Source organism: Anguilla rostrata, chromosome 10 (genome assembly GCF_018555375.3).
Source record: "Anguilla rostrata isolate EN2019 chromosome 10, ASM1855537v3, whole genome shotgun sequence".
NCBI lineage: Eukaryota > Metazoa > Chordata > Actinopteri > Anguilliformes > Anguillidae > Anguilla > Anguilla rostrata.
In genome coordinates, this window is record NC_057942.1 from 41,060,797 (window position 1) to 41,073,817 (window position 13,021).

General features: G+C 49.0%; 1 protein-coding gene across 2 annotated transcripts in view; it reads right to left on the minus strand.

Annotated features, from left to right (window-relative positions):
* LOC135233538 (phosphatidylinositol 3-kinase regulatory subunit alpha-like) overlaps positions 1 to 13,021 on the minus strand; it is a 38,817-nt gene that overhangs the window by 20,821 nt on the left and 4,975 nt on the right. For both annotated transcript variants that reach the window (XM_064297182.1, XM_064297183.1), the window contains exons 3-4: positions 418 to 510; positions 205 to 279 (exon numbers count right to left, since the gene is read on the minus strand). In XM_064297182.1, the coding sequence (XP_064153252.1) occupies positions 205 to 279; positions 418 to 510 (168 nt within the window). The remainder of the gene's footprint in view (positions 1 to 204; positions 280 to 417; positions 511 to 13,021) is intronic.

Sequence of the window (13,021 nt, forward strand, 5' to 3'; positions counted from 1 at the left end):
GGGCAGGGATGCTTGGGGTGCTAGAGCCTATCCCAGCATGCATTGGGTGAGAGGCAGGAATACACCCCGGACAGGCCGTCAATCTATCGCAGGGCAATCACACCATTCACTCACACACTCAGAGTTTCCAATTAGCCTACCTGCATGTCTTTGGACTGTGGGAGGAAAGTAAGGGCAGTATAATCAGAGGCTAATCTAGCTCACCACTGTCCAAGATCTGCCTGACATCCAGTCCACCCCCAGCGGTGAAAGTCCTGTAAAGAGCAGGGCTGTCCAAACCTACGGGTGCGAAGAAAAAGAAAGGTCAGTGGTACCAAACAGACCCAATAACACAAGCTGTTTGAATTTAGTCACTGTGATTGGCTGGATGTTTTCCATCGGTCTCAAGCTCCGCCTCTCGGGGCTCTCAGCACTAACCTTTCCTCTCGATGGCCTCCAGCAGTCTGATCAGAGTGGGTGGGGCCATCTCGGGCGGGGCAAACTGCTCCGTCAGGTCCAGTGACGCTGAGGCTGTGGAGGAGGGGCAGAACAGGAAGATGTCAAGATCTGCCCATTGGGAGTGCATGGCCATTTAATACACAAGCAGATATTTTCACCATTTCAGGAGGGGCCAGGCCAACTCTGAGCCAACGTAGCGCAAATGCATTTCAGAAAACCCAGGAGGCCTTAGCCAAAGTCTAAGGCTATTAAAACTATATTACAGTGGTTATCGTTCACACACACACACACACACACACACACACGCACCCCACACACACACTGTAAGACCACGATGGCCACTATAAGACTGTTCTGAAACGAAAAGCAAAGAACATCAAGTAAACCAAACGCCTGCACCGGATGAAAAAGCCCTGCTCGCTGTACATTTCAATACCCGCCTGCATCCATCTCCACTTAATCAGTCCCCACCTCACTGTCAATCGAACCCGCTTCCCATGAGGGGGGTGTTGGCATGTGCCGCGATTGATGCACTGGGCATGCGACGCGGGTAAAGGCGTTCAGAGCCGCCAAGCCCATGGGGCTGGGCCGGGTGTGCTCAGAGGAGTTCTCTGGTGGCACGCCCTCAAAGGGGTGCTGGGTCGGACCGTTAAGGCACTGGGTCGGATCGTTAGTGTGCTGGGTCAGATTGTAAGGTTGCTGGGTTGGACCGTTAGGGTGCTGGGTCGGATTGTAAGGGTGCTGGGTCGGATCGTTAGGGCGCTGGGTTGGACCGTTAGGGTGCTGGGTCGGATTGTAAGGGTGCTGGGTTGGATCATTAGGGCACTGGGTCGGATTGTAAGGGTGCTGGGTCGGATCGTAGGCTGGTCGGTAAGGGTGCTGGGGTGGATCGTTGGGACGCTGGGTCAGACCGTTAAGGCTGCTGGGTGGGATCAGTTTCGCAGGGTCAGACCTAAGGCGCTGGCGGGCTATTTCCATGTTCGCTCAGGTGAGCTGAGCGGGGCTTTATTTATCCCTGCAAAGGAGAAGTACGCTGGCCTTCCCTGACCCCAGTTTGAATTTATGAATAGAGCCCCTGTTTAAAGCCAGTAAGTACTGCCTTCCTGACCCAGCGATTAGCCGAGCCAGGGGTAAGAAACATAATTATGACTTTTACAAGCCAATTATTATGTTGACGAGAAAAAGTTCCTTTCCCCGCTTTCTTTGCCCATTACCGGTTGGTTTTGGAACGTCTACCGTTTTCATCTGCAATTCAGTATGCAAATTTGGCCCAATTACATCCCAGGTGGCTGTATTAATGCCTTTTTTCCATTTGCATACATTCACTAAAGCAGCATATACGCAGTAGATATGAGGCTTATTCCAAGCATTTTATTTAGGCTATTTAGTAGATAAAATCTAACATTGGACACATATATAAGAACTTATATCAACTGTTCTCTTTTTTATTTTAATTTAAATTTAAACTGTAAAAAACAACACAAAATCAGCCCGTGACACGGTGAAAAAGCTAGTCCCCCGCTGAGCGGCCATCACAGGTAAACCTGTGGCATCCATGAAAGAAGGGGGGGCGCGTCCCTGACTGAAAGGAGAAAAGAAAAGAGAAAAAAAAAAAACGTATTCAGAAGCGGAGCTTTGAGGCCAGTCCCTTTGTCCCGACTCAGAAATCCCCAAACTCCCGCTGCACTCCCCAACAAGGTTCCGGGTCGAGTGCTGCGATTCCAGAGTTAGAAATTAGCATTTTGGGTAGAAATGTCCCCCGTTTGCCCTCAATGAGCCATTAATCCACTATTCAGAAAAAATCACACGTGATCTTTACTCATACAATGCATGACAGGCGCCTTATGATTGCGATATTGGGCCCCACTGTAAAATATTATGGTTTTACTCTGCACTGAAAGAATTTAATAGGGAAATTCATCATATGGATTAGGAGAATTACTGTAATACATTCAGGACAAAACTCCATTATCAGGAAAAGGAAAGCAAAGGGAAAAACTTTGTAGCTCAGAGGCTGAAGAGCTGAAATCTCAGTTTCTAATGTACTTCTTTGTCGTTTGTACCCTGTACTGGTTCAGGGCGACTAACTTCAACCTCTTCTCCGAAACGACCTTCAGTTCACTTGTCGAGAGCTTCAAGCCCATTTTACATCCAGTCAACTTTCAGTGTTTTTCGTAGAAGACTTACACAATACTCCTCTCCATTGAGAGACTGTTGAGTCGAAATGCAATTGTCAAACAAACGCTTCACGTTTTTCTCCCCCCTCAAATTAAAAACACCCTCAACGGCTCCAATTAATTGCCCTGTCCGTAAAAAGGGCCACCCTGTGGCATCTTGGGTACGGCCTCGTCCCTGCAGCCCAAAGGCTGTGGGCCTAATGCCAAGCCAAGCAAGGGGGATGAATTAGATGTCCAATTAAACCGCGAGGCCCTCTACTTTGGAGCTAGGCTGAGCTAACGGCTATGCGACAGGCTAGCACTCCGGCGAGAGGGCGCGCGTGTAGGCAAAACAGCTCTTGGCCAAAACCGCGGACGAGATTAGGACCCCAGGAAGGTGGTACGTGCACTGCAAGAATCACAGAAAATTACTGAAAGGATACCAAAACAGGGCAAAGCACGAAAGCAGATTTAGCCCAAAAAAAATTATGTAATATATGTGAAATATGTAAACAAAAATGAACGATGACGGATCAAACTGCATGTCTCAAAAGCCGCCGGTGGCTACGGCAACAAGCACATGCATCTCCCTCTGCTCCCCAATGGACACATACGGTCTACTGCAGAGCAAGTGTAAACAAGGCTGTGTGTGCAGTATGTGCTAGAATAAAGGCCCAGTGTTTGAGTCTTCTAAAAATGCTTTTATCACACCAGCCTAAAAAGACACCAAAATCTTGAACATTTACCCTTTGCAGCTCAATTTAACCAAGAATTCCACTTCAAAAACCTACAGAGAGAACAAAACCCCCAGCTACCTCCACACCACAGGACAAAGAAAGCAAAGCCTGTTACACGCTCATCTCAAACAGAGCTGGAAAGCTGCTTTACAGTATCTCAGAATTCATTGTTTGCAACCTTTGGGAAAAAATGTCCCTTCCCCCTGAACTGAGAGAGAGAGAGAGGAGGAAAAAAAAAAAAAAAGATCCAGAAAGTACCGTAGTTGCTCAGAATTGATTCAGACCGTTTCCCCCCCCCCCCCCAGCTGCATTCCAAGCCAATCGGGCGGCTGCGCTCCCGAGCGCTCGGCCAATGGGAGCTCTCAGTTACCCTAGCAACCGGGAAGAGAGGGGGCCCCACGAGCCAGCCAGCCAGCCAGCCAGCCAACACGAATCCGCAGCTCCGTGCCTGCGTGCGCCCGCTCTGGAGGAAAAGGAAGCACAGCTGCAGCTGCGGTGTGGAAAAGCCTGGCTCCAGACGCCTCTGTCTGCACACCCTGAACTTCAGACGCGGCCAGGGCCGTCAACGGCTCGCCATTATTCACAAGCGGGCAGGGGCGTGGGCAGAACCCACAGCACTCCTGTGCATTAGGGGTATGACATAAGCCCTCACATATTTCATCTGAGACATTATCTCGCGCAAGCCGATACTGCTGGCTCATTCGGCCACCATTTTATGAACAGTCAGCGTTTAAAAGATGCAGAAGTGACAAGTGTTGCCTCTTTCAAAAAATATAGGTCCTAAGCAACAGCTACCATATGCATAATAAATATGACCGTAAATATTTTCTAAAATTCCCCACATCAGAGGTGAATATTCCATGCTGGGGTTTGCCCCTGCTTGCAAATCATCCACACGTTCCGTGCAAATTCCGTGTGCTCGGTGTTCCGACTCAAGGCGTTTCTTCCCAATTAACAGGCACACCCCCTGGGCAGGAGACACCTTCCCTAACCCCTGACCCCTGACCCCTGACACCCCTTCAGGGACTCCACAGTGAGGGGGTAACGACCGCGTGAGATCTGCCCGGTCGCCGAAAACGCTGTTTTTACGTTGCGCCAGTCTCTCACGGAGACAACTGAGCTGGGCGTTTTCGGGAAGTCTCACTTCTGTCTCGCGGTATCTAGGTTGCGGGCAGCCGCTCGGTCGTCGCGCAACTAAGCGACCGCGGGCCGCCCGTCGCCACAGAAGGCCCGGCTCTGTACCCAGGGGGCGGGCACACACACACACACACACACACACACACGCACACACACGCACGCACACGCACACACACACACACACAAGCCGTGCGGCTCCACCGCGCTTCGCCGGGATTGGGCACGTGTGAACCAGCTGCGAATCGCAGTAAGCGTTTAACCCCCAACACGTAAACTAAATCACGCAGGACTTGAAACCGCTCCGAACTCTTAAATTCATACATGATGCCACTGTGACACACAAATGGGAGGGTCCCCTGGCATCACTAAAACAGGAGTCGATTGGTCCTCGGGAAACGAGTGACACATAACAGGAACACTGTTAGAGTAAGGGTTGATAAGGAGAAAAAAAAAGACCATGGTTTTCTAGTGCAGGAGATTAAACGTTCCCTTGCTTTAACAGCCAAATGCATTCGAAACAGCCCAGGTGACACAGCAGGCAAATAAAGATTTAAATTCAAGCGACAACAAAAAATGCATTTCTTCCTCCCATGTACATATTACATAACATGAGCTATAGGCAATAATCATTTTTCATAACAAGGCCTTTATAGCTAAACCAACATGCTTGAGTAAAAGCTTTCTATAAATATTGCAGCAGAGCAGATGGTTCTGGGGGCTCTAATATGTAAGCACTTATCTAAACTAAAAGTGCATCGGAAAAAGGCGACACCTGACGAGGCCTAATGGATGGTCCTGTGTGCCGCACCACAGTAATTCGTCCATTTTGAGCATGCTCAGACACACACTTTAGTGTCATCGTCTGCTACAGACTAAAAGCAGAACATGGCTATTTCGCATCTCCAAATGGAGCTCAAGTCAATTCGGTAGGGGAGGACTGGGGCAATGTCGCCACCTGCAGGCCAGAAGAAAACTGCACCAACGGGGCGAAAAAGAAAGCAACGCTCTTAATTTAAAGAGAACATTTCCAACCTGATGAAAACGATGACACCCGATACATTTTCTTAAGCCATAAATATCTAATATCATATTTCTATTATTATTATTCAAAGTTCCATTCCCTGAACATATGGATGAGCATAAAAATACAAAAATACAACCATCAGTCCCACAGCAAAGCTGTTCTGACAAAATGTACAGTAAGAGCAGGCAATAAATAAATGAGTAAAACATTAAGGGTTCTCCTAAGTACTAAACGGGAAACCCTTGGGTCCAGAGAGCAGACTGTCAGAGACAGACGCTCCACGTCTGTGTGTCTGAGTGGGGAGGGGGGTCACTGGGGTGGATTCCAGAATGGGTGCTTAACTTCAGGCACTTCAGCACGCTAATTAGCAAGCCCAAATACATCCTGAACGCACGCATGAGGGGACTTCCAAAGACAGCGCGTACGCAAAATGTACGGTTTGGGTGGAGGCTAGTTAGCAGTTTGGCTGAAGCTGGATTCCACCACAAGTGTATCTTCCATTCAGTTTTTTTTTCCCGTTCTTCCAAACAAAGGCCGAACAAGTCCCTACACAACTGCAGTAAATAAGCCGTACAGAGCTTTAAGAAATGCTGTGCAATAAAGCAGGGATCTTTTTTTTTACAAATATGAACGGCATGAAACAGTTATGCGAATCACTGCCACCGGCAAGTATTCAGAGCATGGAGTTGGACCTGATTCCTTCTCAAACAGTTTCAGAAAGAAGAAAGAACCTGAAGAGAAAAAAAAAAAAAAACTAAAAAAACTACCGTACAGTACTTTAGAAGTGCCACTCCTCGCTCGTGCTGGGCCACATCGATCAAAGTGTTCGGCCAAGCAAGCGACTCCACATATTGTCCAGTGATAAAGATTGCATAAGACACTGCTAGCTTTGCCGGATCAATAACCAAATAATGCCATTCCGGAGAGGTAGGGACAAAGAGAAGCTCATGCATATTCAGGCCGGATCACTCGGATTCATCCATCCGGATATTTGGTGAGAACGTCCAAAGAATGTGCCGGACGTCTTCTACGACCGTATCGCGGCCGTTACGCAATTCTGAAACCCCCCCCCCCCCCCGAGCGTTGCTGCGGGCTCAAACTGAGACGCCACGCGCGTCTAACTCAAGTGTTCCTCAGCCCCTCAAACGCGCCTCAGACAAGACTCTTCTCATTTCTGGGAATGTGGAGGTCTGTTCCGAGGGAGCTCGCCCGGCGGGCGCGCCTCAGCTCCAGCGAGCTCGGCCCGTTTTTTTTAAAACTTCAGCCTCGAGGGGGTAAGCAAAGCGATGAGCGGCATGTGTGGGGAGGAACACTCCGGCGACACCGTTCCTGGAAAGGCGGCGTTACCCAACACGTTTTTATGAGGCTCGTAAAAAAAAAAAGGGGAGAATGCGTGGCGTGGGCCCGCACCGATCCCAAAATAACCACCGGCCGGGCGACGCCCCCCGCGCGATCGCACTACTGGCTCAGTTTTACCCGCACGCGTTAAAACACGCAGCGGGCCAATCGCGTGGATGTACGCACGCAGCGGGCCAATCGCGTGGATGTACGCACGCAGCGGGCCAATCGCGTGGATGTACGCCACGCAGCGGGCCAATCGCGTGGATGTACGCCACGCAGCGGGCCAATCGCGTGGATGTACGCACACAGCGGGACAATCGCGTGGATGTACGCACGCAGCAGGCCAAACCGGTTGGGTCCGGTTCGGTCTTCACGCTCGACGTCTCGTCTCTGAAGCGTTCGGTTCCGCGGTACGTGTCACGGTAGCGCGCTCGCTAACGAGCGGGTCCGAGCCGATTTCACGGAAGCGGTCGTTCCGGTCTCGTTTAGAGACGCGCCCGGCCGGCGGGAACCGAGACGGAACGTCGAAGAAAAAGAAAAGCGGGTCGATGTTGTTTATGAAAAGAGCTGAGCGTACGCAGCAACCACAGGGCCGAAGTCGTGAGTTTTTACGTAAACAGAAAAGAGCGATGCTGGACTCGCGCGCGCTTTCGACAGGAAACGAAGACTTAAAACAGACCGGACTGGCCCAGCTGATGTTGCTTATACTTTAAACAGGCCATCCACTACTGGACTGAGAAAAGACACTTTATAACCCTGGCTGGAAGAGAACTAACTGAAGATGTGGAAGACACCAAGGCTGTAATTAATCAGGGAGGCTCAAGCAGCTTTACAGCGGCTTTAAAAATAAATTTAAAAAATAGGGGAACAGCCAATCCCAGAGAGATAAAACTGACGACGATAGGCCAGTATTTTTAATTTGGTTCCTAATTCCACATCATGACTCCACACAAACAGGTTCATTTAAGAAAGTGTCCAACATAATATTTACATTTCGTGCAGCTTTGGAAAAGCACTTCCTCTTCACAATGTTTGAGGAAAATTTAAATGTGACCACAGGAAGCTGTGGTTGACTTGACACAGAATGACCCCTACGTTCCACACTAGTTCATGACCCCCCCACCCCCAGCTCTGAGATAAAGTCACAACAGGCACTCCCCTTCACATTGGTCCTCTACAGCTCGACTGTGAAAATTGCACAATTTTTTAAATAGATAAAGATCAACAAACAAGTAAAAACTTGAATAAGAAGACAAGAAACCGTGCAGGCTTATCTAAGAGACTCAGTGGAGAACAGGTTTTGGATAACTGCAGTAGACATTCAAGATAGAGCCCCATACACACAGCAGCAAACACTAAAGGCTACTGGTAGCAAAAGGCTACGGGTTTAAATAATGTTTCTATACATTCTTCAGAAAGGAGTGGAATCTCAGCTGAAGATGGAATTTAGCACTGAAATTCTGAGAGTGTGGGGTAATCTAGTGTCTTTGACAAGAGCGCTATGACCTGTGCTCGCAATAGTTCTCCGGGCTCTTTTAATATAACTGCGACCTAAATCCTAAAAAAAGAGACAGTTCGGCATATCATTAAAGATTTATGGAACTGTGGGTAAAGAAAAATATGCTGTTCAGTGAGAATTGAGATTTCGGCCATTGCTAGTCGACTCCAGTGTTTCCTAAAAGCATCCAAAACCAGTCGGTTAACCTACTTCTAAAGCAATTATTTCTGAAGATTAGGTTTTGGATTATGTTGATTTTGTGCATGCTGGGGATTCTGACAAGAGAGACATTATCCCTGCGCCCTTTGTGGACGTTCTTATCAAATTCCACAGCGCTTTTGAAAAAAAAAAAAAAAAAACACCACAGCCGCTAAGTTTGGTGGAATGTGAACTGCTCGGCGGAAACACCGAACTCCGTACTGAACTGAACGGGCTTCAGAAAAGCCCATCTGGCCCAAACATGAAGCAGAAGGGGGCTTCACAGCCACTGTCCGGTCCACGTTTAAGGGTCCGTCCTCTACCCGGGCTGCAAGGGAAGGCGCCAAATGCAGGCGCGTGTTCTCTCTCTCTCTCTCTCCCTCTCTCTCACACAGGCTCGCTCTCTCTCTCTCTCTCTCTCTCTCTCTCTCTCTCTCTCCCTCCCTCTCTCTCCCTCTCTCTCACTCTCTCTCTCTCTCTCTCTCTCACACACAGGCTCTCTCTCTCGAGCCGGGCGGCCATTATCTCCCTCAGAAATCTGTTCAAGGCAGCAGATGTTAGTAGGAGCAGCACAGAAGGGGCCCCCAGAAGAAGAAAAGAAAAGAAGAGCGTGAGAACTGGCCGGAGAAAAGGAGAGCGAGAGACGGGTGGATTTTCTCCAGCGCCGGAGAGAGATGAGCGTGCGGCTCCACCGCGGACGGTCCGGCGCGTCTACGGTTTCAACGGCGGCCGCGTTCGGCGTTTTTTTTTACCCGGACGGAGGCTCCGGAGGAGGGGAACCGCGACTGAACACAAACGGGGAAAACGCCGAGAGGATCTGTCGACGGGTCTGGGGCTCTCTGCTCTCCCCGGCAGAGTTCAGAGGTCAAAGCCAACAGTTCTCACAGTGCAGGGAGAAGAGGGAAAGGGAAAAGGACAGCAGATTAGATTTGGGTTTTTTTCATTTTCCCCTCTGCAAAACTAGGAAATCCTTTTCACAGGTCATTAGAAACATCGAAACCCTCGAGACGATGTATTTCAGTGCAACAGAACAGCAATGTTCCCTACCAACATGACTACCGCACAAATCATCACAGAATAGGACTCGATTAGACGTGAAAAGAGGCCAATTTTATGGATGTTTTGATGGATACGGCCATTTCTGAGTCTCAATTGGTTGCTGGTGTGAAAGAGCATCACCAATGACCAAACACAAGTGCTTAAATCACGCAAACCAGATACACAGCTTTGTTGTTTGAAAATAAAAACAAACTAACTAGTGCCTCTCTCATTTTCGAAAATGTATTCCTGCTCAATTCATAAACCTGAGTCAAAGATGCATGACTCAGACGAGTAAAGATTGCAGCCTCAGCATAAAATGCTGGAGCACCGTGATGCGATCAGCAGACTTCCTGGGTAGGAAGATGGAGACGGGCGGGGGGGGGGGGCTCGTAACTCTAACATGCTTCAGAAGGCAATTCCTCTTGTCTATACAGATGGGACGTGCAGCCACTGCAACTCCCCTTTCACCATTATGTGCACTCTGTGTACAGAACCAAAATCCACAGACGGAATTCCGCTGCGTTGCCCTGGAGGTTCACCAGGGGAGGTTCAAGGCGTTCTAGAAGCCGAGTGCCGCCGCTCCAGTCAACGGCCAAAACAAAGGGGAGCCAAAATGGCAGCTATCAGTCATGATCAAGCAGCGATCACGCTGCGCATGCTATTAAAACCAGGCACGCGCTGGCTACTTTCTCCAGCCAGGAAAAAAAAAATTAGAACCAGCAACCACCCTACATAGCTCATTTTCAACACTGTGACCGTGTGTGGCAGGGTTGCGTGCAAAATCAATGCACGCTGTTTCATGAGAACAGAGGTTAAACGGTACTAGTGAGAAGGCGGCATAGGTTCGTGTTACTAAACATGGCCACTTATAATATGCATGCATTCAGCAGAGCAGTTCCCTATGGTTGCAAGCTACATTTAACAAAGCCAAACGTTAAGCCAACAGGTTTCCCATGGAAACAAGATGCTTGGCTGGAAATGTGGCAAAACGGGCTGAATTCACAACGTAATAAAACTATACGTGCCATTTTCCAAATATCTGCTCTCCAGTGAATATGCTAATTCTTGCCATCATTTTCATAACTGTGTCAACTCTTGTACATTTCTCCCCTTGTGATTAAAATGCCTGGCACAAACTGAGGAAGAGCGATTACAAATTTAAGGGCCCAGAATCAAACTGTTGCTTCCAAAATGCTAGAGGAGAACGACAGGAAAACTGAACGACAGAATGCATAAAGAGCTGGAGTTCATTTTCGGCCACCCCCTCACCCCCCCCACATCACCCCACCTCCCCCCCCCACATCTGCTGCCCTGAAGGCAAACCCCTGTGGATTAGGGAGTCCAGAGGAGCCCCCTTACACACTAACCCCTTCCCCCTCTCTCCCTCTCTCTCTCCCCCTCTTTCCCTCTCTCCCCCTCTCCCTCCCTGTGAAGCCGACCCAAGGAGCATTATGAAAACAGAAAAATAAAACGGTGAGGGAAGGGGGGGGGGGGCGCTGGCGGGGGAAGAGAGAGGATCGGCCAGATCCTCCAGCGGACAGCAGTAAATCACAAGCGCTCTGAAGCAACGGGAATTCAACACCCAGCCCCCAGTTCCTAGAAAAGGCCCCTCAGTCAGCGGAACAGAGGGGCCCTTTTCTCCAACCCCCCCGGCCCCCGGGCCCCACCACTCCCAATGCTGCATTTGCACAAGCTCCAAAAACCCCGCTCCACCACTCAACAACCTCCCCAACACTGACGCCCTTCATCCTGCTCCCCCCCCCTACCCCCCCCCCCGTTTGCAGAAAGAGCGCAAGCGTTTCGCCATCACGCCACAAATGATTTCGCTGGGTAACGAGGGGGACCTGGGCTGTCGGGGGAGGAGAGCGAGCGGCTCTCTCTCACGCGATCGTCTCACTTTCAGCGGCGTTCGCGTCTTCTGCCGCACCCTTTTCCACGTGCTGGATGTGGGCCGATTTAAAAGATAACCCCTCGAGCGCGCGGGGGGGGGGGCATGATAAAAATATGACGGTATGCAGCCAGCATGCAATCAGAGACATGCGATTTTGTTCCGGGGAACGCGAAAATGTTGGGCTGCTCGAAATAAAACCGAGAAGTTAAAACACGTTCGCTCAGTTAAACTGTGCTCCAGAGCGCAGAGAGCACACAGAACAACAGCCACCCGACCGCAAGCTACAGCTAAACGGCGTAAAGCTCTGCCAAAAGGAACTGCGAGCGGGCCCGTAATAGTCTCCCGTTAAAACTTTTTTTCCAGGCCAATAAATGTAACCGAGCCGTAGGGGACCTCGCATTCACGGTTTGTTTATGTCGCACGCACAGCAGACTGGTCGCTCAAAAAAAATTATCAGGGTCTGCCAATCCCCCCGTGTGGGGGGGGAGGAAAAATGTAAATTGATCTTGTGCACATGAGAAACACGTGAATTACATGCACTAACGGGCGGCTGCCGCACTCAGCACTTTGACCGCGACGTGATCCACAGGCTGGAGCTGGGCTGGCTCCGTTGCTTCGGGCTAGCGTTAAGCAGCGAGAGGAATGCAGTGGGACAGCTAGAGCACACGGGACGGCCCGTTTAGAACGCAGCCAAAGAGGGAGTCATCAATCGCCCCCGATTATATCCATCAACAGAGAGCAGGCAGGCCACGCTGCAAATTACACACCTAACTGTGCCGGACGAAAACCAGCGGGCTAGAAGGGAGAGTTCTGGAAAACTGTTTACTTCCCGCAAGAATGCCAATTAAAATCCCGTAAATGCTGCTGCTTTTTCCGTGGATCCATAAAAACGGCTGGTTGTCTAGACAACGAAATTGTTCACTTACAGTCACACTGCCAACAAGACACATCTCATTACTAAATAATGATGCAGCTAGATTTTGAGAACATTTATTAATGATTTAAGGAATGTATCCAGTCTTCCCACAGACAGAATGGAGACCAAGACTATTTTTGGCAGTCCATGAATATAAATAAAAAATGAGGGACAATGTAGAAGTACAGGAGAGGCAAGGAAAACCTTTAACCCTTTGCAGAGTATGTTTTTTGGGGGGAAAAAGAAAAACAATTTCTCCCCAACATTCTCAGGTAAGTGTTCTAGAACCTCATTGTTTCAAATATCAGTAGTGGCTGCTGCATCCAGTTAAGAACATTCTAATCACATTTTTCTCATCTTACACATTAGCCCTTTGAAGATAAGGTTTTTCAGAATGTTTTTTCAAAGATTTAAGTCAGTGTTCTAGAACTCCACTGCACCATTGAGTTACCAGTAGTGATTGTTACATTATAAATAGTGTTCACTTAAGAACACTAATCATGTTTGTAATTTTACGTCTTAAAGGGTTGAAAAGTTAAAACTAGTTTAAAGATACAAATGTAACAATGAAATTGCTTTGAGCTCCCCTGAAGTGTCAATGTCATAAAGATCATTAGAATACGCTGTGAACACTGTTTACATTA